Source organism: Physeter macrocephalus, chromosome 13 (assembly GCF_002837175.3).
Source record: "Physeter macrocephalus isolate SW-GA chromosome 13, ASM283717v5, whole genome shotgun sequence".
Taxonomy (NCBI): domain Eukaryota; kingdom Metazoa; phylum Chordata; class Mammalia; order Artiodactyla; family Physeteridae; genus Physeter; species Physeter macrocephalus.
The window spans coordinates 13,952,722-13,980,290 of NC_041226.1; the positions used below are offsets into that span (position 1 = coordinate 13,952,722).

The following is a 27,569-nucleotide window of genomic DNA, read 5'->3' on the forward strand; positions in this document are numbered from 1 at the left end:
CTTTTGGTTATTTAGTAACATATTGTTTAGCCTCCACATGTTTGTGTTTTTTACGTTTTTTCCCCTGTAATTCATTTCTAATCTCATAGCGTTGTGGTCAGGCAAGATGCTTGATATGATTTCAATTTTCTTAAATTTACTGAGGCTTGATTTGTGACCCAAGATGTGATCTACCCTGGAGAATGTTCCATGTGCACTTGAGAAGAAAGTGTAATCTGCTGTTTTTTGGATGGGATGTCCTATAAATATCAATTAAATCTATCTGGTGTATTTGTAAGTTTCATATTTAGTATTTTACAATCTTTAATCATGTGAAATTTTTCATCAGTTTCTTCTATTTGCATATTAAAATTATTCTAGTCCCTTAAAAAAAAAAGAGCCCTGAGTCCTAAACATGATACCCTAAAAAAATGAGCTGATACTAGTACATGTGATTTTTAGAATCAGTGGGAATGCACAGGAAAGAAGCTGTTTCCTTTGTTGTTCAGGGAAAAGATTGTTAATTACTTTTAGACTCCCATGACAACTGGCCAAAGAACTACAGGAAAAACTCAAAGAAGCAAATTCAGGTACCTTCAATCTTAAGTATTTAGTAAGTAGCAATAGATAAAGCAACCAGTGCTAATGTAGAATATTTAGGGCCAAGTTAAAAAAAGAATACTTTTTTTTCAGAAGTTTCTTTTTCTCTTTCTTTTTCATCTTATATTACATACATAGTTTTTTCCAACTTTTGTTCTAGAACAATTACTATAATTCACCAATGAAAAGAAAACCAATATTTTCTGGAGGTAGAGGTAAATAGATTTTTGAGAACTTACTCAAAATCAGTGATGGAAACAAAAAGCAATTACACTAGGTGATAAGTGTAATAGATCTGAATTTTCCTTATTTAATGTTCAAATCCATGGAAATCTAATGAAAAATTTATTACTCTTCTGCAATTTGCAATTGACTTCTTAACTTCTCATTCCCGACAAATCAAGAAACTAAGCCAGATATGAAGTTTTAGTATTTTCATCTGCTGTTGGACTAAAGGCTTTCCTTTATTAATAACTTCTAATAATGTATTTTATTAGGATCATACCTTATAATTTACTAAGAGCCTTCACACACATCCACTCATTTTACACTTCCTACAACTCTGTGAGTAAAATATTTTATATGTATAAAGAAATATATATATATAATCAAAGTCCATTAAGCAGATGAGAAAACCGAAACTCAAAGAGATCTGTGTGACCCTCTAAAGTAGCAAAACTTATAAATGGCAGAACCAGAACTCTTAGTGCAGAGATTCTAAAATTCATTAGTTTTACCATCACACACCATTAAATGTGTACATTTTAACACAGATGTCAAAAACCATCACTAATTATTAACCTACTTACCGCCACTCTTCAATGTGTTTCATCATCTGTAATCTGGCAGACAATAAATATCATCCACTTACAGTTAAACAGAAAATGCTTTGAACCCCCAACCTAATTTTGGAGTACCAATTTCCCTCAGTGCCATTTAAATTCTGTGGCATTTTGATGGATAAAGTCTGGCAAAACTCACCTCTTTCTGACGGTACTTAATGGCCAATTTGAGTCTCGCGAGATCATTTCCACTTTGTTCTTCTAGGAGACTGTTGTCATCGCGGTAATTAAGAATGATTTCCAGCTCGCGGGAACTTCTTGTCTGATCCAGTAGGTCCTTAGCAAATTGTTTGCACTGTCGTGACAGCTCCTCATACTCTGACTTGAATTCATTTTCCACCTTACTCAGTTCCTGGAGCTCCCAACTTAACTGAAAGGCTGTAAGAAAGGGGTCTTCACTGGACAGGGCGATGAGAGAGGGGCTGGCCAGGGCCTTGTAGATGTTGAGTCTGGAGCGGGAGTGGCGGAGACTGTCCACATCCGAGCTGGACACGCATTCGACGCAGTTACAGCGGACCTCGTGGGGTCTGGGCACCGAGACGCCTTTCTGAACCAAAAGTTTTATTATCTCGTAATTATTTGTATGGGCTGCCAAAATGATGGGTGTAATGTCCGGAGTGAATTCAGAGAACTGCTTATCAAGGAGTATGGGAGGCACCTAGAAAGAAGAAAGCAGAGGTCGTGAGTAGTAACGCATTTGCTCAAGCCTGTGAATTTAAACAACACGCTATAGCAATGTTGAACAAGATTCATAAGTCTTTTTCCAGGTTTTTGGTTTTTTTGCAGGAGAGATAGGGCTTTTTTCCCCTCAAAAGACATTAGAAAATTAAACAAAAAATAGCTCTGCAATAGAATGACACATTATTCTTTGTTTAATCCGAATTGTGACATTTCATGATATCTTAAACTCAGTGCCTATGGAAACTCTTGATAAAAGACTTTCTTGCTCCCAACTTATTTTCTGGCTGACAATCTTTGCTTTTCTTTCCCAGTGATATGGGCTCCCTAAATAATAAGAAAGACGCTACAAAATAGTTAATGATTTGTTTTAAACCCAAGATCTTCCTCTGCAATAGAAGGTTTTAAATTCTTCAGTCAGGGTTTTTGCTTGTTTGTTAGTGTTTTATCTTCTGCAGTCCTAAGATCCACCCTGCGATTACAGGTGGCAGAAGAACGCAAGAGTGCTAGCCCCTCTGCTTTCTGTTTTCATCCATTTCTTTATGGTGTATTTTCCAGATGACAAGTGGTGCCCCATTCTAACATCGCTGTTATTAGAAATAAATGCTTCCTGTGGAAGAACCTTAAAAACATTATGCTAAGTGAAAGAAGCCAGTCACGAAAGATCACATATTGTATGATTCCATTTTTATAAAATATCCAAAATAGGCAAATCTGTATACGGAGAAAGTAGTGATTGCCTAGGCTTGGGGGTAATGGAAGGGATGGGAGGTGACTGCTAAAGGACACAAAGTTTCTTTTGAGGGTGATAAAAATGTTCTAATATTGTAGTTATGGTTGCACAACCCTGTGAATATACTAAAAATCACCGAATAGTATACTTTAAGTGGGTGAATGTTATGGTATGTGAATTATATTGCAATAAAGCTATTAAAAAAGAAAAAAATAAGAAAGAAATGCTTCCCAATGAATCAGGTCACCAATGCGCTTATGAACAATTTCCTTTGGGTTATACTCTAGGAATGGTAATGACAAAAATAATTTAATAGGCACTATTTAGTAGGCCTAAAGCACATCCACCCTCACTATTCATTATTCACATTTTATAGACATGGTGTCTTGGTGAGTAAGTGGGAATCCTGCTATTTGAACCTAGGTCCATCTGTCTGACACCCAGGCCTGTACGTACTGCACTACATCCTGCTGCTTTACAATTTTTGGTTTAGTATTTCTTCCTGCTGGGGCAAAGTCATAGAGGCCTCTATGAAAATAAATGCTACATAAGGACAAGTTAAACAGGAATGGCAGAAAAAGTGATGACATGTCACATTAAAATATGCTGCTGGTCAAATATGATTAAAACCACAAAAGGATCAAAAGAAAACAACTATGTAGAGAAAAACAAAAGTCATATGAAACTTCAGTAGCACTACTTTTAAGTAGAGGTGTTATCTTTATATGAGAATAATTAAACTCAAATGCTTTTAATTCATCTGGCCATTTTGAATATCCATTTAATTCATAAGACACACACACACACTATATATATATATATATATACATATTTTTAACATATTCAGTATTTTATTTAATTTTTTAGAAGACAATTTATGTATTTCCCCCACCCCTCCCTTTAAGTTAGTGTGACAATTTTCCATAATAAATGACTTAAAGGAAGCTTTGGTCAAGAATGGAATGAAGTAGCAAAACAAAACTCAAAAAAACCCCAAATCACTACTGCTTTTTTAAAAAAACCATCACTTTCACCAGTTATATTCAAACAAAACACACAAACTATATACACTTAACAGACAGTAGTGTGCTGGGACTCTGACAGGTCAGCCCAGCAGGCACACGTGATTGTTTATCCAGGTCCCAGAGGGTAAGCATTGCATTGAAAAATAACAATAAAACAAAAACACTTAAACAATTGCCTGTTATTGAGTGCTATTTACACACCTGAATCAATTATTACATGGAGTCTGAAAATTGGGGGCTTTCTTATTCTTCCATCACTTCTAAGTTTAGTAATTGGCATTCTTCAGTATGTACAATTTTGCTCTCTTCTCCTCTTAATTATTGAGTATTACTAATGAACCCATGGATTCTTCCTTTATTTTATTCAATATATTTTGATTCATTGCAATAATTATTCATTTTGAACTTGTTATTGAGGTATAGCATACATACATACAGTAAAATGCACAGAGATCAGTGTACAGCTTGAAACCTTTTTTAAAACCTGAACACACCTGTGTGACAAGACACAGACAAAAATCTAGATGAGGACTTCCCTGGTGGCACAGTGGTTAAGAATCTGCATGCCAATGCAGGGAACACGGGTTTCAGCCCTGGTCCGGGAAGATCCCACATGCCCGAGAGCAACTAAGCCCGTGCACCACAACTACTGAGCCCGCATGCCACAACTACTGAAGCCTGCGCTCCTAGAGCCGGTGCTTCCCGACAAGAGAAGCCACCGCAATGAGAAGAAGCCCATGCACCGCAACGAAGGGTAGCCCCCGCTTGCTGCAACTAGAGAAAGCCCACGTGCAGCAACGTAGACCCAATGCAGCCAAAAATAAAATAAATAAATTTATAAAAAATAAATCTAGAAGAGTGCCTGCACCCCAGGGACCTCCCTCTTGTCACCTCCCAGTCATTCCATTTTGTAATCACAAATCTAACTGCTATGACCACAGATTACTTTCACATACTTTTTAACTTTATATAAACGAAGTATGTACTTTTTATGTCTAGCTTTCTCCGTTCCACATTAGCTCTTTGAAATATATCCATATTGTTAGTAGCAATCGTTTTTGTTACTTCAATTCTGCAAAATACTCTGATTTATGAATACAGCACAATTTATTTACCATTCTATTTTTGATGATATTTGTGTGGTTTCCAGTCTGTGGCTATTCAGAATATTGCTCCTATGCACATTTTTGTCCATGTCTGTTGGTCTTGTATCTAGCAATGGAATTTCTGGGTCAAACAATTTTCTTAAGCAGTGATACCAATTTTCATGCCCACCACAAATTATACTTGGTATTCCCAGTTATTTATCTATCAATCTATCTATCCATCTATTTATTTACACCATTCAACTTGTTAAGCAATCATTTTGAATTGGATTATTCATTATTTATTATCAGGGTTGGGTATTGAATTTGTCTAAGGCCTTTTATACTTCTCTGAGGATAATCATAATTATTCTCCTTAGTCCTAAAAATATGGTGCGTGTGCACGCAAACCCACACACCTGCATACACACACACACAGTATAATACTGTGCAAATGGTTTTAGCATAAAAAATTAGTAAATTCCCTAAGGAGAGTATGAATAAAGCAAAAGGGAAATGAATTTAGAGAAGACATTATTTTTACTTGGTAGAATTAGAAAAGGATTTTAGGAGGAATTTAAACTTAAGATTGGTTGGAACTAGCAATGTAGAAAAGTTGCCTGAAAAATGACAACAAGAAGAAAATAAGAAAAATGGACTCATAGCAAATACTTTCTTTAGAGTATGGGATAAATCATATAGAGATAAATAATCATAAAATGCCTCAGTGTAGATCAGGGCAAGATGAGGGAAGGTTTTGAATCGCATTATTTTGTAGACATTGGTGGAGTCATAGAAGAATTGAACCAGGAGAGTGATGGAGTAATTCTGAAGTATTAACATCACGCTAGCATATTTTGATGATTGAATTAAGCAGATGGGTAGAGGCAGATAACGGAGCCTGGTAACGAGTGCAGTCTGAACTAGGGTTGTAGCAATGGAAAAGGAGAGGCTGTGCATGTGACCCATCAAGCGGTGCTGGGGGTGTGAGGGAGAACAAGCATGGATTAGAACAATTCAAAGCAAAGATATCAGAAAATAAGAGAGGTCTAGTCCAGATGCCCTGAGATACCTTCCAGTTCAGATTTCACTTTCTTTAATGTCTACTTTTCTGGGAGGGAAAGCTGGTCAACAGAACTAAACAATTCAAAGTTCCATTACAGAATGGCCATGGGCTAATGGCACATTTGCAAAATCTTGCCCTGAAAGGGGACTTTCAGAGAAGTCCTAAATCAAATAAGAGCCAATGAACTTGCCCCTCTTTTCGGTCTGTTAGCTGGCTATGAATAACAATTGATAAAAGGCCACTTCTTACTGACTTCACTGGAAAGATGAGAGTGCCATCCACACTACCTCTTTCCTTGGAAGATGGTGATATTGAAGACAGGAAGAGGGCAGCAAGCTGAGAGACTGCTGTTTGCTGAGCTCCCACAGCTGAGAAATTTATCCATTGAGTAGCCACTTTGCTATCTACTAAATACTCAGAAATTTAAAGAAGTCTAAAATATAAGGCATTTGATCTCAGAAACATTTAGAAAATGCAGAAGATGGACTTGCTCCCTCTTTTTCATGCTTGATTCACAAGTCTATTTTCTGTCTCCATCCTGTGCTTCGCTTTATTCAATATCTTCAATATGCAACTCTCCCTCTTTCCTTTTGTGGTCCCAACATTACAAGTGAAAAGCACATTTTTCTAACATTAAAATAAATAAATAGGTCACTAGAAGTGCTTGGTAGCTATTACCTAAAAATGGTTTTGATAGAAATATTGTATTTTTCCAAATTTTTCAAATTTGCCATTTGGCATATTTAAGGATAGATACGAAGATCATGAGGATAACCCTGTAGATAAAAATCACACTATGCTTGACTTATTTTAGCTGAAGTAAACTCTACAGACATAAAAACACTACACCCAGGCAAACATACATGCATGAAAATTATACTCACATTACTCGTAAACAAACAACACACTTCACAGTTTAACAAATTCCAACTGATTGAATTATACAGTTGACCCAGTAATCTACAACTAAGTATAAGAGGCAGTTAAAAGAGGATCTGGAAACCAAATTCATGTCCCTGTTTCTTATGTTGCATAGCTGGAAGTTTGCTCTGGCTTTTCTTCTGTCTAAGATTTAGAATGAGTATTTGTTCAACGTCTTTTTCTCAACCTTATCATAATATTAGTTACATTATTAACTGAATCATTTTCATGTCACATAGCATTCACAATGACTGACCGACACATATGCTAATTAACACCCATTAATCAGTTTAAGTGATTAACTATTAACCCATAAACTGATAGCTTTTCTCAAATTCAACCAAATGCTTTACCTTGAAATGACTCGGCACCAGTCTGAGGCATATGTGACATCTTACCCAAATATAGAAATGTCTCTTTGTGACTAACATATACATTTTTGAACTATTAATCCTGAAGTATACATTTCTAGAAGAGAAATTCATCCTGGAGTGACGTTCAGCCAATTTAAAACAATTCATTCCCTTGCATTCAGCATTTAATAAACCGGGTTGTATAAATTGAGTAAAAGAAATTTACTTATATAATATTATTTGATGTATCCTAAATTATTAAGATTAAATAGATCCATATTCTAATCTGGCTGTACTCAATTAGTTATATTATCTTGTGAAAGTCCCTTAATATTTCTGTTATATGAAAGAGGTTATCCCCTGTAACATGAAATTTCTATGACTCAAAAACTATTTTTATACTCCAGTTGAGAGCACAGTAAGTGAAAATTTATGAGAATTTTTTTTCAAGTACTTCAAAAAAAATTTGTTAAAATCTTCAGTTTCATCTTGCTTTTTAACTTTAATGTTTTTATATAATGTATTGAAACCTACATTTTTTGAAACTCAGGATTATGACTATCAAATTTACCTCTCTCAATCACCCAGACGACCTTCTAATTCAAACCAACATAAGGGAGTTTCAACTTAAGAGTTATATTTAAAAATTAATTTAACATCAGTTATTTAGAACTTGAAATTTTCATAAACATGCACATACACACACATACATATATACTCACACATGAACTTGCACAAAAATCCAAAATATGGGGAAAATACAATATTATGTTCTGAATAAGAAGACCTAATATCTTAATTATGTCGATTGTCTCAAAATAAATATGTGCATTTTATTCAGAATCTTTTTTACTTATGTTGTTTTGTTTATAACTTGATAAAACTATTTTATTAGTTTATATGGAGGAATATATAACCAAGTGTTTCAAAAATTATGATATGAAGGCTATGGTCCAAGAATATATAGCAAGAAATATGGGATCAGGTGAATAGAATTTTACCAGAATTACTTCTTCTTTTTTAAAAAAAATTAATTAATTAATTAATTTTTGGCTGCGTTGGGTCTTCGTTGCTGCACGTGGGCTTTCTCTAGTTACGGCGAGCGGGGACTACTCTTCGTTGTGGTGCGCGGGCTTCTCATTGCGGTGGCTTCTCTTGTTGCGGAGCACAGGCTTTAGAGCGCAGGCTCAGTAGTTGTGGTGCACAGGCTCAGTTGCTCTGGGGCATGTGGGATCTTCCCGGACCAGGGCTCGAACCCATGTCCCCTGTATTGGCAGGCGGATGCTTAACCACTGTGCCACCAGGGAAGTCCCCAGAATTACTTCTTATTTTATATGGGAACTTGATATGTGAAAAAGTAAAATTTCTATTCAATTGGAAATAGTGGTTCATTTACTGAAACAATTTTCTACCCCAAACAAACAAAATTAGTGCATATCTCATTTCATAACATTAAATTTGAGATGGAGTAAATATTTAAATGTAAAAACAAAAAGCAACACAAGTTTAGAAAAAGAATTTTAAAAAATAGTTGTATAGCCCAAGGGTTGGGGAGAACTCTTAAAGCAAGATTGGAAACACAGAATATGGAAAACTACATATTTGGTTTTACAGTTCTCAAGTAGAATGACCCAAGATTTTCACAGAAGAAAATCAAAACAAAACGAATGAACAAACATAACAAAACAGAAACAGAGTCACAGATACCGAAAATATGAACAAGTGGTTGCCAGAGGCAAGAGGGTCAGGGGTGAGTGAAATTGGTGAGTGAAATTGAGAGGCACAAATATAAATTACGAAATAAATGAATCACAGGGATGAAATGTACAGCATGGGGAATATAGCTTTGTATGGTGACAGATGGTAACTAGATTTATCATGGTCATCATTTTATAATGTTAGAAACATCCGTCACTGTGTTGTGAACCAAGAACTAACATAAGGTTGTAGGTCCATTATACTTAAAAACAAACAAACAAAAACCAACAACAAACCTATGGAAAAAGAGATCAGATTTCTTGTTACCAGAGGTAGGGGTTAGGGGGAGGGGGAAATAGATTAAGACAGTCAAAAGGTACAACCTTCCAGTTACAAGATAAATAAGTACTAGCAATGTAATGTACAACATGATAAATATAATTGTCACTGTTGCATGTTATATATGAAAGTTGTTAAGAGAGCAAATCCTAAGAACTGTCATCAGAAGGAAAAATATTTTCTTCTTTTATTTTGTGTCTGTATGAGATGATGGATCGTGATCATCATTTCACGATTATGTAAGTCAAATAATTATGCTAAACGTTATCATAAACGTATACGGTGCTGTATGTCAATTTTATCTCAATAAAACTGGAAGGAAAAAAAAGGTCAGAAACATGAATGATCTTTCTCATTAATAGACAGGGAAAGGAAATATAATAATGAACTACAATTATTTTGCCAAATTTAAGGAGCTGCTGCACCCACATTCATCAAAAGCAAGAGGAATGCAAATTATAACAGCCTTGCTGGAAAGTTTCTGGCACTTACATAAATTCTAAGCACCATAGTCTTAGTTAGGGAGCCCTTCCTACAGAAAATCAGGCACCTTGAGACTATGCATTTATATCATCATTGTTTGTCATGATAGAAACTTGGGTATCACCTGAATGTTTTTCGAAAGAGAAAGGTTGAACAAACTGTGGAATATTTCTACATGAAATATTATGATGCTATTGAATATTTGAACTCGAATGCATGCTGTATGTATCAATTTGGAGGGTTGCCCCTGAGGTCTCATTTTGCCCTGTTGGAGAGTTCTACATAGTTATTTACATAAAGGCTCCTTATTTTAGGTTGTTTAAAGAACCTAGGACAGAGACTGTCCTTGGTATTACCTAATTATAGCTTAACTACTTTATTTGATAAACAAAGACCTCTAATAATCATGTCCCACCCTGTGTATTCAAATCTAAATTGTACTCCACCCTGACAGGCATCCCATGGCCCAATCATTTCAGTGTCAAACTTTCCATTCATAGTTTTCTTGTTGACTTCTGCCTATTCCCTCCCACTTATCAAATTCTACCAAACCTTCAAGACCCAACTCAAACCTTATGATTTCTATGATGCCCTTTAGTAAAACTGAACTCTCATTAACCTGGCATTTTTTTCTTTAAATGGAGGCAGGGGAAAGGGAAGGTATTGTTATTAGCTTTTTACAAGAAGAGATAAATATAAATTTTTTAAAAGAAGAGTTTGTAAAAAAAAAATAAAATAAAATAAAAAGAGGAGTTTGTGGGAAAAGTGAAGAATGAGAGTGCAGATTATACAATTTACGATTCTCTTATCTCCTTTAAGTGCTCTCATACAAACTATTTATAATAACTTTACCCAAGCTTTGGTCAGTGATACATCCAGTATATAAATATAAATAATGTAACATTAATAACTATTTCTACTTTTTTAAAGTTAATATTCATTTTAAATTGCATTGATTATGTATTTTTATGGTAAGCCTATTTCAAGTCTACCTTGAATTAAAAATACCAGCAAAAAAAAAAAAAAAAAAAAAACCAGCAAAAAGATATAGTTTGTATTGATTTGAATAGGTGTAGGACGCACATAGTGAATATATTTCTACAATAACGTGGATAACAGATTTATTTTAGAACTATGAAGCCCACTTGAACCAAATGAACAAGGATCTGGCAAAAATCATTTCAACTCGGTGATACTGTTAATACAAATATGCTTGGAGTCTGATTACAGTGACACAAGTAACAACTAACATGTATGAAGCACTTATCATGCGCCATGCCCCGTGCCAGGAGCTTTCCATGCCACATCTTAGTTAATCTTCAAAATCATTTTTGGAATTAGGTGTTACTGTAATCCTCTTTTGACAAACAGAATAGGCCTTAGAGAAGTGCAATAGTTTGCCCATGGTCACACAGAAGTCCACGCAGCTTGACTCCTGGGTCTAAATTCTTCATCAACAAACTATATATCTTGTAAGTAAGGCAGCTGTGAGGTCCTGGAAATAGCTCAGGCATCAAGAGTGAGCATTCCATCCTGCTTCAACCATTTTCAGTTGCGTGAGAATGACAAAGCCAGTTAACTTCTCCACATTTCCAGTTTCCCATTTTGAAATCTGGACATTCATTCAGGATATTTCTCCTTGTGGAATAAGAACTGGAGAAATATATATCAAAGTCTTCTCAAAGTTAATACACATAGGGCTGCAGTGAAGATATCATGTTGCAGGGCAACATGAAAGCATGTGGTATCTACAAATCACTAAATAACAGGAAGGGACTAGTGTTATGTGACAAGCCTAAGATTGTTAGGAGAAAGCATAAAACAGTCTTGTTCAGTTTTGCCAGATTGATTTGTTTCTCCTCACATAAACACAATCCCAATTATAGTGCTTGATTCATCTGAAAAGTAGGACAATTATTTCCTGGTGGGCCAGTTTCATTAGTGTAGATGTCGAAGCTTGGAATGTGTACTTTTCATGACTGAAAATCTAAACTGTGTATCTCCTAAAATGGCATAGACTATGTTGTATACTGCTATAGACATACCATAAATAATAGCTATTAAATATCATTTGCATCTTGGATAAAGAACTGGAGAAATCTATTTCGACTCCTAGGGCGACATCAAACAAAGAGCAACTTTAAATCACCACCAGCTTTGGCTAGGTTTAATCACTAAAATAGTGAGAGGATTGCTATCACTGACTCCCAGATCGTTTAGTTCACAGACATCACTTTTATTTTTAAAACTCTCTGTCTCTTTATATCTGTTACATTGAAGGAGAATCTATTAAATGATATCCAAGTGAAATCTTTTATTGGTAGAGAATGTAGCTCAACGGGCCAAGTGTATACTTAATTTTAAAAGAATTACACAAATTCTGATCAGAGATTCTAATTTTAGTTTCACTTGATAGTGTTTATCCCTGTCCCTTTTTTTTGAAAGTCACCAGTCCTTTGACTTCCATAACTGGGTAGTGTATTGACTCAAATCCTGGCTGTCCCACTAATGGTTTGTAGCTTTGGAAACATTATTTAACCCCCTAAACGTCAATTTTCTCATCTATAAACTGGAGATTATTATAGTCTTTACCTCATAGGGTTTTTTTAAGGATTCAAAAAGTAATACAGAATAATAATGAATATGAAAGTGTTTTGTATCAGTACATAATGTTTGATGAAACAAAAGCTAGTGTAATTACTATAATTATCATCATCACTATCAGCATCACTTTCTCTGGTTGCTTTTTCTCAGTCTCACTCACTGGGGACCCTTCTCCTATTCATCCGTTGAACACTGTTTCTTTAGGGATCAAACTTAAGCCCAGTGTTCTTCTCATTTGGCATATATGTACTCCCTGAAGGTTGGCTGTTCTCATGTTAATTATAGTCTATATGTGTCCATTTTTATTCTTCCAGCCTCCAGCTATTCAGTAATACTTTGGGGCACCCATTTTATACCAGTCACTCTTCAAAGTTTGGGGAATGCAGCAGTGAACAGAACAGACAAAATCCTCACCTTTATTCTAATTGCATTCTAGAAAGAGAGGGGAGGGAAAGACACAACATGAATGAACAAGTGGATGCTTAAATCAATGAATGAAGAAATCTCAAACAGTAAAGGCCATGGAGAAAAGTACAGTGGAGTAAGAGGAAATAAAGAGTGTCAGAGGCAAGGAGAGGCTGCTGCCCTATGTAGGGTGACAGGGAAGTCTTACTGCTATGATGACATTCGAATAGAAGGGTGAGGAAATTTAGAGAGCAAGCTAAGCTTACATCTAAGGGCAGAGCATTCCTGGAAGAGAGAACAGCAAGTGCGAAGATCCTGAAGCATGAGTATGATTAGAGTATTTGGCCAATTTAATGGAAGGACAGTTTTCTAGATTAATGTTTCATGCCATGACTTGCATAAACTAATTAATTATAATAATATGTAGATTACATTTTGGTTTTATGTAGACAAACTAGCTGAATATGTTTTTTATTTCTTCTAGTCTTTATATCTTTTATTTTTACTTTTTTGGTTATTCAAAATAGAACCTCCAGCAGATTGTTGTATGGAAGAACAATATTGAGAATCTTTATTTTGTTATTGATAGTAACATGAATGTTTTTAATATTTCACTATTCAGAATAATATAAGATGTAGGTTTTGGGTAGACTCAATCAAGTTAAGGGAAGTTTTTTGTCTATTTCATTCTTGGTTTGCTTAGTTGGTTTTTTTTTTTTTCTTAACATGTAAGGATAAACATTTTATCAAATGCTTTATTTTTTTGGCATCTAGTGAGATAATCATACATTTCCTTCTCCTTTACCTGTCAAAGTAGCGAATTACATTAATAGATTTTTCTAATAATTGCTTTAGATTTTGCATTTAATTTTTGATGGACCATAATTTTCCTTTCTCACACTGTCCTCTTCTGATTTTGATGCCAAGGCTGTATCAGTTTCATAAAATTAGAAATGTTTGTGAAAGATTGGAATAATATGTTCCTTGAATGGTAGATCTCACCTGTTTTTCTTCATTGTTATTTTAAAAATGTATTTATTTACCTTTTTTTAATCAATCGTATTTATTTCAAATATTTTCCATGTTTTAGGTTTTATGCAAATTTTTATTATGAAGACTGTTAATGTTATTTTCACCTCAGCAAATTTATCAGTCTTTTTTTCCCCTAATATTGCTCAGTGTAGCCCAGACATTCATTCATGAAAATAGGTCACCAATCTTTGAGAATGAAAGCCATGTGTATAGGGTTTTGTATAAGCTAAATATCTGCTTTACTTTTAAGCTGAGACAGTCTTGTCCACATGAAAACCCCTAACTCTTCCTAAAGAGATTTAGTATTTGCATCATATTTAAATTAATTATAATGTTATTTATTTAATCCATATGGAATTCAGTTGTTATTTGATATTTATTTATCCCATGATAGATTTTAAAACTTTAAAATATTATTGTGATGATTGTGCAATATTTCAATTAAAAATACACTGTAATTTACTTAATCACCTCCATTTTGAATACATGAAAGAGTGGTTAAATATGAATACCCTTTTCTTTGGTTTTGCGTTTGCTAAACGTCGCTAAGTTGCTTTTCCAAAAGGATTTAGTTCCAACAAAAATAAAGGGTGCTAGTTTCACTATATAGATGAGGCATAAAATTCAGAAGACTGCATAATTGCCTTATTGTCCTTTGTTGATTTATCAGTCAGAATTAAATAGAATTATTTTTATTAATTTTTGTCTTATGTTTTATGAATTCCTTTCTCAGTTTTTCATTTTATGATTTTATTTTAAACACACAAAGGAACACACACTGTTAAATTATTATAGAGATAATTTTGAAATAAAACAAATCTTTCAGAAGTAAAAAATCACACCAAGGTAAACCTTCATTTTTTCTGTTTTATATTTTTCTTCATAGATTTGTTTAAACTGTGCTGCACATGATTAATGTAGATTTACATGAATGAATAAAAGTTGATATAATTATGTCAAGTCCTGTGATTTGAGGTTCCAATCAAGGCTCCATGGAGTAAGAGATCTTATTTTATGTTAAATTTAAACAAATATTATCAAGCTTGCCTGTAATTTTCAAGTGCCCTGAGACTCTTAGGACGATGGGAAATATAGCACTGGATTTTGTCTGCCAAATTGAATGGAGCATGTTTGGCAGAAATGTAGAGACAAATGACATGAATCCTCACATCTTAATCCACTCTGATTGATGAACACTCAAAATATGGGGAATGTGGCAGTATAGGAATAAGGTCTCATCAATCCAGTACAGCAAAATTCCATTGCATGTTGTTGTTAGGACTTCAATTTCTTTAAAACATCTATGCTTCAAGTGGAAAACTCACTCTAAGAGCTTTTATCTGTCACAGCACCTATTAAACAGAGAAGATATAAAAAGAATTTCATATGGATGCTCTTCTGGCAGTGAGACATGCAGCAGAATTACATCGATAGTGTATCCTGATGGAAAGCATGCTGATCCAAAAGGCCATGAATGAGGAGATGCAAATTGAAAATATGGAACCAGCAGTTGAGGCTAAGAAGATATTAAAGGCTACAAGTTCGTAAGGCTGTGCTGGGCAGTATTCTGAATGTCTGGCTATTATGAAGTGGGTGTGAGGTTGGATCGGTTACCCTGAAGGAGCAGAGGAGATAAAGCGGAGTTGTCAGGTGACCTTGGCTCATCCACTAACTATCAGTGTGGCCTCCAGCACATCATTCGCCAGCTTCACTTTTAGCGATAACAGCATTGCCTGTTTACCCATAGGATCAAGTCACCTCAATATGATGAAAGAACTTTGACAGAGTTGGAGTGATTCATAAATGTAAGGAGGAGAAAGTACCCTTTACTTAGATGATATTAAAAATGAAAACACAATTATTACCATTGTGGTTTTTATTTTTCTATTAATAATGGGAAATCAAATTTAAGAATACTAAATAAAACTTTAGATTTCATTTATGAACCCTAAAAGAATGGGCCTGCTGAATGGGTATAAGATTCCTAAATTTTATATCCCTTTCATTGATTACTATAATGGTAACAACTCTGTATTTATGCCTAACCTGCCCATATAGTTAATAACTTCTTTCTCATTCACTGCCTTTTTCTGTTGTGAGGTGCAGGAGCATTATGATCTTTAAGACAAGCATTGACTTTTTCTTATTACAAAAGCTATATACCCTTATTGCCTAAAGATTTTTAAAATATCAAAAGTACAAATGGAAAAGCAAAATTCCCCCTAAATCCGACTACCCAGAGATATACATTGTCTTTCTCTCACCCAGATACACATGCTTTCTCTTTCTCTCTCTCTCTCAATATCTACAAAATTGGTAGTGTGCTTTATATTTTTTTAACCAGTTGCAGGCTTTTATGGAAATACTGCAGTTACTTCAAGGAAGTCTGCATGCTCCACGTGGAACTTTAACTTTTTAAGATGAGGTGAGGTTTCTCAGAACGCAATACTTCACTTACAGTCATAACACAGCATGGTGGTGAAATAGAGGCCCAACTTCAAAAAATATATATTCCCAGAAAATTTTATAATGAAGGTATTAATAATTTTGTTTTCATTCTGAATATGATCTAAATCAGAAGTGCTACCTTCACTAATGCCTATAAGCTCCTTGATGTTTGATTTTATCTTGCCAGATTGTTCTTTGCCTGCTTTATTTTCATGAGTGATGATGGGGGTTTTTAATCTGTCATGTTCATCCATCTATTCAGCAAACTGTTACTTAATACCTAGAATGTGTGTAGTATTATGTAGCCAGGAGAAGAAAAGAGGACTAAAATTTTATTTGGTTCGAAGAGTAAAATCTGCCTAAGGAATAGGCTGGTATTCATAAGTTTGAGAAGAAAATGAACTACAAAGACCATCACAGTATAACAGAGTGAAAAAGATTTTGTTGTTTAAAGACCCAAAATACAACAACCACGGCTAATTAAAGTTTTTATATTTATAAGTAATCACATAAGGGAAAAATTAAAGGTAAAAAGGCTTCATTAAGAAGAATGAAATAATGCCATTTGCAGCAACATGGATGGACTTGGAGATTATCATATTAAGTGAAGTAAGTCAGACAGAGAAAGACAAATATCATATGATACTGCTTATATGCAGAATCTTAAAAAAATGATACAGATGAACTCATTTACAAAACAGAAACAGACTCAGAGACTTAGAGAACTTACTTAATGAATATGGGGGGGGAGGAGGGGGGAGGGATAGATTGGGAGTTTGGGATTGACATGTACACACTGCTATATTTAAAATAGATAACCAACAAGGACGTACTGTGTAGCACAGGGACCGCTACTCAATATTCTGTAATAACCTAAATGGGAAAAGAATTTGACAAAGAATTGATACATGTATTTGTATAACTGAATCACTTTGCTATACACCTGAAACTAACACAACACTGTTAATCAACTATACTCCAATATAAAATAAAAATTTTTTAAAAAGAAGAAAAAGAAGAATTAGGAAGTTAACGCAAATGAGGATAACAGTATGATCCATCACTGTCACACAATGTGTTATGTTGGTAAGTATCAAAGAAAGGCAAGGACACCAAAACAGTCTTTCAGGATAAAAACATAGCTCTAAAACTAAGGAGTGCTATGGAAATAATTTGTTTCACAAAACTTCTCTTCTGAGATTGAATAAAAATAACTGAACTAATGCTTGGAAAAATTCGAGGATATGACAGTGTGAAACTAATGAAAAAAGACAGGTGCTAAGTCATGTCAGCCCCATAGCTGGACTTTCTCGGCAAAAATAAAGTGACAGGCACTGAGTCCTCTGAATGGAATGATGGCTTTCCTCCGTCCACAGATAAGGAAAATATTACCTAGATTTTTGACTGGGGGCTGCGAAATACACATGTGAAGGGAAAGAATCATGGTTTTTTTTCTTTCCTCCATTGAGTTTCTTTAGCTGTGAACTTGAATCTAGAGCTACAACAATGAAAGACTAAAGCAATTTACAAGTTCTGTAGCAACCAGCTAAGAGACTTCTTAACCTCCACTTTCGTGTGTCAAAAATATTTACCAGGATAGGTGGAGTGGCAACATGCTACTAGAAGAAGAAAACTTTGGGGATTAATTCCTTATCTCTCATGCCTCAGATAAAATATACAGAAAAAGCTAAGTCCCAGGGAAAATCAAAACAGACTCTGACTACAGTACTAGTTATAGAATGAAAAATGACTTTCCCCGGCTCTTGACTTTTTGGATCAGATTTGTAAAGAATGGAATGTATCAGCATTATAGTGATCCCAAGATATTATTTTTGTCATTTTGCTATAGAATTAAGTAAAGAAGAAATCCAAAGAAGTATATCATGGTGGTTCATAAATTTTTGTTTACTTTTTCTTGGTAATATTTCATCTGAATTAGGTGACCTGTAAAAGATGCATTTGTACCAGGTAAAAATGGATAAATTTCATGGAAACTTGTGATGTTTATGGTGCCTTACAAAACCTCTGCTAATATGGTGGTGTGAAAAACTGTAATCTAATGAAATTAAAGGAAAATAATATAAAGTGGATGACTATTATTTTTGAGTTCATGCCAGATGTTTAAACTAATACTAATGTATTTTAAAAGGCCTCAGATATTCACCAGGTGGCAGTCTTTTCTTTAAGTGTGGTCAAAACAAATGATCTGCTTTACCTCATCTTTATTAAAAGAAATGAGACTTATGGAAGGAAGTGTTTTGCTCTCTTTCTCATAATGTTGCATTTAAATGACTTGTCTCTTCTGAACTTATGCTTCCTAAATTATCCTTAAGGGAACCTGTTTATTCTTCCTTGAGATCATCTCTGATCATTTTCTTTTATCATGATTTTTCTTTTTCTTTCTATGTATTCAGAATGAAACTACATTGTATCAGATGATTAACAACATGTTTAGATTATATGTATTTAGACTGCACTGTAGTCTTAGAAGCCTGGTCAATTTCCACTCTTCTAACTTCACATCTCTGAGGTCACAGACAATCTTCCTGGCTCCATCCAACCTGTCATGGATTCACAATCCTCCTGACCATTATGCAGATATTTGGGAGGCCTTGCCTTTGAGATTTCATCACCAGAATTCAGCAAGTTTGCCTCCTGTGGTCTGCATCAGCGTATTTGAAATCTAATCACTGACAACTTAGAATCGTGATGCAAATGTCAATCTTTAGACATTGATCAAATTAGCATAGTTGGTTCTGAAATGAATGAATGATGATAATGATAATAATAACAACAACACGAAATCAAATGTAAATACACTAGGCATTCACTTTACATGAAGTATTTCAAATTTCTAATTCTCATCAGAACTGTGAGAAATAGCCATTACCGTTTTCCGTTTTGAGTTAAATAATCACCACTGGGTCATGCAAATAGTAAGGGGTGGAGCTAAGACTTGGATTCCTATCTGTCTGATTCCAAACCTGATCTTTTTCCACCAGGAAACATTTCCTGTTACCCAAAACTAAACCTTGAAACATTTATTTATATCTGTATTCTTTCCTTGTTCTACAAAATGTTTAAGGCTGGAATTCAAGTAATGTTTATGGTAAATATTTCTATTTGATTCTAGACCATAAAAGTGAATTTTAATCTTGGCTCAAGAATGAATAATCTCAGTAATCTTTGGCAAGTTTCCCGAACTTCTCTAAATTTCACTTTCTTCATAACTCTAAGGTAATGGTTCCAGGAGTCTGTGTGTGTGTGCGTGTGTGTGTGTGTGTGGTAGGGAAGCAGGAGGAGGGGGGAAGGGGGAGAGGGATGTAGGGTCAGTATGATATCAAACTGCTCTCTGATTTCACAAAGTTAAACTTGAGTTTTTGCTTTTAAGTTGAGAGAACCAGGCAGTGTAGACTTGGGTTAAGGAGAACATGGTATAGTAAAGTAAAAGTCATCCAAAATCGGTGCTAGAACATATGATTTAATGAACACTACCTGCAAGTCAAACATTAAGTTTAGGCTGAAAAGCACTAAATAGAATATACTTGAAATGTCTTTCCTAAAGCTGGTAATTTAAGGCTCGAGCAAAAGAATCAAAGGCTCCTCAGATGATAAAAAAGATTAATGGGCTCTGATACTCTAGGATAAAGTATGCAAGAGAAGTCTGTTTAGCAACATATAATATATATTTAATTTACCAAATAAATTTTTTTAATTTTAAGCATTTCATTGATAATGCTAATAGTTATATGTGTGCAAAGCAAATATATTTCATACTGATTCCATTTAGGGTGAAGTGTATGCTTTATATATATTATTCTGTACAAAAATTCTTCTAATATGTCAACATATTACACTTTCCCAAATCTACTGAATATTTTTTATACACTTCTATCATTTCACAGAAATATGATGGTACTGGTCTCTTTTTTCTTTTACTGATGTTAAGTTTCTTCAATTTTTGTGTCTTGTATAATCTAATATGGATAATTCTTAGACATTAAGCACTAGTCCCCTATTCCCACAAAAATATTTATGTAATTACAAATGGAAAATCAATATTGTATAAAAAACAAAATGGCTGAGTATACATTTTATATATTGTTACTTTTATTTATCTTGAAGTTGCAATTGATTGCTAGATTAGATTCCTTGAGGTCAAGGTCTACTATGTGATCATATTTTAACAATATCTTGGTCACAGTAGGCAACCAAGGAAATGTTAAAGATAGTAGAATAAAGAGAAGAAATGAGAAAACACATGATTCCTTTACTGACGATTTGTTCACCCAAACCATTCTCTAGGAGACTTCTGTCTCTTCATCTTGAGTTGTTCTCCTTGCTGCTCTGCTCCAGTGGACTTGAAGGAGCGGAAGCCAGTGATTCTATACTAAGAATAATATAGTGATTCTACATTTGCTGGGTCTGTCAATGTGGATGATGACATAAATAAGCAGTTTCTCCAAGATAAATGCGCCTGTCCCTAAATATACATAAAGATATGTATATAGATAGAGACACGTATTCTTCTCTGATTTAAAAATAATATATGTTCATTGGAGAGATTTTAGAAAGGACAGAAAAGCACAAAAAAGAAAAGCATGCACTTTATCCCAATATCCAGATTGCTAATGGTAATATTTTACCATGTATTTGTGACAGGCCTCCAATGGCATCTAATGACCTTCACCTCCTGGTATTCATGCCTTTCCATACTGAGTCAGGCTGATCTGTGTGAGCATTAAAATCATTTGAAAGTGAAAAAAAATAATAATAATATAGTGATTCGATATTGCTCGTGCTTGGCACAGATAGTAAACACTGTATGTGTGTTTGTCCCAGATAACCTTTAGAATCTCTTCCAAACCTAAGAAACTACCTATGATTTTAAGAAAAGCAGTTCTATTTCCCATTATTATTATTATTATTATTATTTTTTTTTTTTTGCGGCACGCGGGCCTCTCACTGTTGTGGCCTCTCCTGTTGCGGAGCACAGGCTCCAGACGCACAGGCTCAGCGGCCATGGTTCACGGGCCCAGCCGCTCCGCGGCATGTGGGATCCTCCCGGACCGGGGCACGAACCCCTGTCCACTGCATCGGCAGGCGGACTCTCAACCACTGCGCCACCAGGGAAGCCTCCATTTTCCATTATTTTTATTATGAAGGGGGGTGTGTGCTTGCACAAGCCTGTGTGCGTGCATACATGTGTGTGTAGACATATTTGTGTGTATCTGTGTGTGTATATGTGTACGTGTGTCCCTCGGTATCTGTAGAGGATTGGTTCCAGGACCCCTACCCTGAATTCCAAAATACGAGGATGCTCAAGTCCGTTATCTAAAATGGCAGAGTATTTGCATATAACCTATGCACATCCTCCTGTATACTTTAAATCATCTCTAGATGACTTCTAATACCGAATATAATGTAAATGCTATGTAAATAGTTGTAAATACAATGTAAATTCTATGTAAATAGTTTCCAGTGCAAGGCCAATTTAAGTTTTGCTTCTGGGAACTTTCTGGAATTTGTGGGGAGGAATATTTTCTATCTGCCATTGGATGAATCCAAGGATGATGCAGAACCCACAGATATGGAGGGTGGAGGTGTGAAGAGGTGTACAGGATATGATGGTAGCAAAGAGAGATGTTTAATTCGATCAGGGCTTCATCACTGATCTCACATATAAATAGGAAAAGGATTTGTGTTGTCTGCAAAATAGTCTCCTCCAGTCTGGGAGGGTGGGTCTATCTCTGCAGGGTCTCAGCCGTCAGGTCCTCTCTGAGTTCCTCAACCTCTGTGTCAGACTCAACCACAGGACAATATTGAAATGCATGCGGCTTGACCTGTAATCACCTCCCTCTTCCTAGCATTTTCTCAGTGTGCCACCAGCGTGTCCTTATCGCTGCCAGTTGTTTCCTACAAGAATCTAGGAGAAATTGAGGGAATCAGATAACCAGTTTTGTTAAATGAGTCAGAGTAGCATGGACATATATACACTACCAAATGTAAAATAGATAGCTAGTGAGAAGCAGCTGCATAGCACAGGGAGATCAGCTCGGTGCTTTGTGACCACCTAGAGGGGTGGGATAGGGAGGGTGGGAGGGAGACGCAAGAAGGAGGGCATATGGCGATACAAGTATATGTATAGCTGATTCACTTTGTTATACAGCAGAAACTAACACACCACTGTAAAGCAATTATACTCCAATAAAGATGTTAAATAAAAAAAATAAATAAAAATAAAGTTTTACATATCTGAAAAAAAATATATAAAGTACTAAAAGATTTGGTCAGGAGCCTCTGGCTGAAGGAATTTCAGGATGATCCCCAGGAGACAAGGACCTGGAGAGATCTTTCTATGCTGCTCCAGGACCAAGTTTTGCTCCTAGGAGGTGGCATGTTCTGAAGGACTGAGAGTGCCAGACATCTCATGGCCAAAGTAACCAGGCAGTTTGACAAAGGAAGAGTAAAGTCCATGGAAACAGAGAAGCCTACACTCAAATCTCCCTTGGGCAAGTTATTCAATTTTTCTGAGCTTCAATTTCCTTATCTATAACAGTTCAGTGTAACTGGGAGGAATCCATTAAATAAATGTGAAAATACATACCAGGCAGTCAAAAAAAACAAGTTTGTTGTATTCCCTACTCATGTACTCATGCATTACTCCTCATTTAAACCCTATCATTTAATAACGACTGCTTCAACGATTGTTGAAGATTCTAAAGCTGGTTTTAAAGTCAGCAAGTATGCAGTCTGCAATTGTTTGTAGAGTCCACATTGGTCGCTGGCGGGGAGAAAACAGTTTAAATCCTTAGTTAGTGATGGTGGCTTTGGGCAAGTTAACTTTTTATTTTTTAAATGGCTATAATAAAGAACTTATTACAAATATTGTTATGAGGTTTAAATGAGATAACAATGTAGAATGGTCTTAAGAGAATGCCTGGCACACTATAATGCTCAATTATTATAAACAATTTTTATTACTATCCTTTGACCTACCACCACGATGGTAACATCTAGTAGAAATTTACAATGCACCTCAACCTATTTACTTTTTCAAATTATGTATTGTTTTTGAGGAAAATTACATTATACTACTAGTTGAGGATTCTCTGATATTTTGGACAGTGGGAAATACACATAGTATAAGGTCTGAATAAATGCATAATTATTTCTAATTTATACTTTATTCATCAAGATATTATTGTACTAAAAATTCACATTTTTACCTGACGGTACCAATAGTGCTTAAAAATTAAGCCTGTATCTCCAAATCAAACAAATCTATATACTTTTCCCTGGGAGAGTCCAGAAACTGAAAAGAAATGTTGCAATTATGTTACACATGTGACGGGGATGTTCAGACTTAAACCCACCCTACTCATCCATCATCATCTCATTTAAGGGAAGAGAGGTTATGCATCCATTTGGTAAATTTGTAATTATGAATTTCTCTTACCCTCCCAAAACTACCCACTCTTTCTGGGTGGGCTTGAGCATTCTCTGAGAAGGCTAGATTCTATCAATCAGCTCTTACATGCTCAAAACTCACAGTTTGGAATTACTGTCAAGTGTTTCTAATACCTGATCCAAACATTAGAGACTTGGAATACTGATATATCTAGATATTACTTGAACCAGAAAATTATTGCATAAAGAATAAATTGTGGTAATAAAAATGACAATATTCTTTCCTTCTAAATGGTTGAAAATTGGTTCTTGAAAAGACCATTTAAAATTCTACATTACGTCAATCCTCACTTTCTTGTGTTTCAGATATTAAAGCAATAAAAACTTTACTCACTTTATATCTAATCAGAGCAGAAGTAGATATAATAGGTTGAAAGGACATTTTAAAAACAGTTTTGAGACATTCTAATCATAATATGTATTTTTAAAATTCCTAATTATATTAACACCTTATCTATTCAATGAATTACAATTGTTGAATGACATCATTTTTCCTCAATGATTAATTTTTAAATTATTACAATTAATGAAGTTCAATTGATATACTGCTTACTAAGACATCCAGTTATTATTTTTAGATTTAATCACAACATTTATAATGGATTGGGGGGTATTTAATAAAAATGACACCCGAAAATCTTTTCACCAAAGCTCACATTTGAAAAGCTAGTTACCGTCTCTCTTATTCTAACATAAACTCACACTTCACACCAGCAGTAACACTTCATGATGCATTTGCTTTGAGGAATTTTTAGCTTCTTCAATGCACATATGTATTTTTAATTAAATTGTATTGAATACGTGTAAAATACTCAAATGACATCAAGGTGGAGGGATTTGCATTTACTGAGCTCTTTTGATGTCAGTCACATTAGTGTGTTAACTATCCAATCTTTACAACAACTTGGCAAGCAGGGACTCTCATCCCCCTCTTATTTATGAGAAAGTTGAAGCTCAAAAGGCTCAAATAATTTGCCTGAGATTATAAAATAGGATTTATAGCCACATCTTTCTCTCTCGACTCTTTTCACTATATCTCACTCCTTCCCTGTCCACAAACAGAGAATAAGGGCCCTGTCTTGTATTTTCTTATTGTGGCATGGAAATGCCTCAATGTATGGAGCTCTAATGCTTGAGATTGTTTTTTGTACGTTTTTTCACTTGAGTTTCAAAAGGAGCTAAAAGCTTTTTGCTCTTGTCGGTTCCAAACATATTTAATGATGATGATGATGATTACTTTTACTTTCATAATAAGTGTGATATGCTGAGAGGAAAGAACAGAGAACATGGTTCAGGAGAATTACTTGTCTATAATTTGCTGGTCTTCAAGAAGAAGAAAATGTCAGTGTGTATTATTTTATGAGTCAGAATGACCTGTTATCTTAATCCACTTCATCATATTAACAGTGTAACATAGTCCGTCTTTTAAAAATTCTTCCATTTAGGGCAGAATTATTCAGATCTCTCATGACTGCCAATTGCCAACTGACTAAAGGCAATCTAGGCTCTATGTTGTAATAGCATTTAAATTCCCTGCTGTGGAATAATAAAACTCAATTTAATTTTTAGACTTTCAAAGTACTTTTTAATAAAAATTACTTTATATTGATTTCTACTTTACATTATAAAGGTCATATTTGGGGATAATTTTCAGCTTTTTCATATTAATGATGGATTTAGACAATATTATAAACATCTTTCCTATTGATATTTTACATCCAGATATAAAGAAAGTATAATTGATGATTTATCTAGCTATGTCTCAGAATAGGATAAGTATTTTGGGGGGAGAACATTTTTAATACTTTACTATAATTCTCTCTTGCTCTTGCTTTTACTCTCATACTCTCTGAATTTTGATAGTAACCAAGATTATGGTTATTATACATTTATTTAGTTTCACTTACTGTCAATATCCAGGATGTAACAAAAGCAAATAGAAAGGGGTAACCTCAAGTGTTTCACTACTGAGGAAGCTGAAATGTTTTCATTCTGCAAGGGGCACCTCTAAAGACTAGAACAGATAGGCTGTCTTAGCATATATGGCATTTAATACGGACCATATGAAGTTCATGGGACTGTAGAAGGTAAATTACTTGTTCTGAAGTCCAGTGAGGAAAATCAGATGAAGGTAAGAGATAAAAGTAAACTTTATCTCTGTGCACTAGCCAGGGATATATTTATTAGCACCCATATCAACTAAAAACTGCCCTTTATTTTTAGTCAGCAGGGTATATTTTGATTTGGATATATAGTTGCATTAACCTGCTAATGCCAATCTCCTATTTCACCCTTTGATTTCCTGATCACATAATAGGTACTGTTTCTAAAGTCACAAATTGCATTAGAACACCTACAGAAATTAGTTTTTAAATCCCCTATGTGCACTGAGATGGAAAGAAAAAGGGTAAACAGTTAAATTCGCCTTTGCTCTCCCTGAACAGGGTTTCTATTTCCAGTAAGTGCATTTTTCAAATGAAAATGAAGTCATGCACTTAAAAAGGTAAATTGCCAGGGCTGAACTTCTTTTCAGTGTATATTGTATTATTCATATATTTGTTTGTCAATAGGAAAGCAGAGAATATGGCATAAAACAGTAATAACGGTATATTATGTTATTACATGTCATCTTATAAAACACTTCTACAGAATTTTAACACCACCAGACATTGAGAAGTAAATTAATTCTATGATTGCAATTAATAGCCAAGAAAACCAAGGCTCAGAATGATTTTCAGAGGCTTGTCCTGTTAGCAAGTGTTGAACAGGACTAGAAGTCAGCATCTCTTTCTTGGCATTTCATAGCTTCTAATGACTTCTAATGACTTAGTATCTATTGAGCCACTAAATTATAAATGGCATCATAATGTTCAAGACAGAGACACAGCCTAAATATGTACCTCTAGAGGCTCTTTTAAATTTATATAACCCATATCTTAAATTAGCATTATTAACTAATCAGCTAGAGCCAGATAGCGTGATGGTTATCTTGTGACTCTTGAGTTCCAGCACTGGTATTTCCTGATTTTGTGATCTGGGATGTGTCACTTACACCTTTTTGTACCTTCATTTCCCCATCTATAAATGGGGAGAACAAAAGCACCAACCTTCACAGGATAATGTGAAGATTAAATGAGATAATGCAAACAAAATTCTTATCACAATTATTGGCATGGTGACAAGCTCGATGAACGTTCAGCATTCAGACTATCTCCAGGTTGGTTGATAGCTATTAATTTATAGATTCTTTTGGTTAGGTTAAACCCTAAAGGCCACTGGGTCCATGGTTCTTTGCCCTCTTTTGTAAAATGAAGTGACTGGATTAGATGGTCTTTAAGATTTCCAAGATCCCTCAAAATTTTAAAATCTGGTACTCTTTTTAGCAGAGCTTTCAAACCAAAAATTTCTTCAATTGAAATACTCTAGGATCTTAACTGTTGAACTGATAAGTAATGTTTAGCAAAGTATTTTTCCCAAAGAAGGGAAAATATAATAAATATATTAGTGAAGTTGGGAAATTCTCATACATTAAATATCACTTAATCATTCATATTTAAGCTAATTATTTGAAATCTCCTTAAAGTAAGGTTAGCATGGAGTCCAGCACACCTAACACAAGGTAGACAACTATAGGTATTCTGTAACTGTCAACATCTTCTAAGTCACTGGTTCTTAAAGTGTTGTCTCCAGACCGGAAGCATTAGTATTGAATATCACCTGGGTACTTGTTAGAAACACAAGTTCCAGTGACCCATTCCAGACCCGCTGTATCAGAGACTCTTGGGGTGGGATCCAGCAAACTATGTTT

General features: G+C 34.8%; 1 protein-coding gene across 5 annotated transcripts in view; it reads right to left on the reverse strand.

The window, feature by feature from the left end:
- TRPC4 (transient receptor potential cation channel subfamily C member 4) overlaps positions 1 to 27,569 on the reverse strand; it is a 122,244-nt gene that overhangs the window by 90,275 nt on the left and 4,400 nt on the right. For 4 of the 5 annotated variants that reach the window (XM_007117007.2, XM_007117010.2, XM_007117009.2 and 1 more), the window contains exon 2: positions 1,561 to 2,079. The exons of the other annotated variant lie outside the window; for it this stretch is intronic. In XM_007117007.2, the coding sequence (XP_007117069.1) occupies positions 1,561 to 2,079 (519 nt within the window). The remainder of the gene's footprint in view (positions 1 to 1,560; positions 2,080 to 27,569) is intronic. 5 annotated transcript variants of the gene reach the window in all.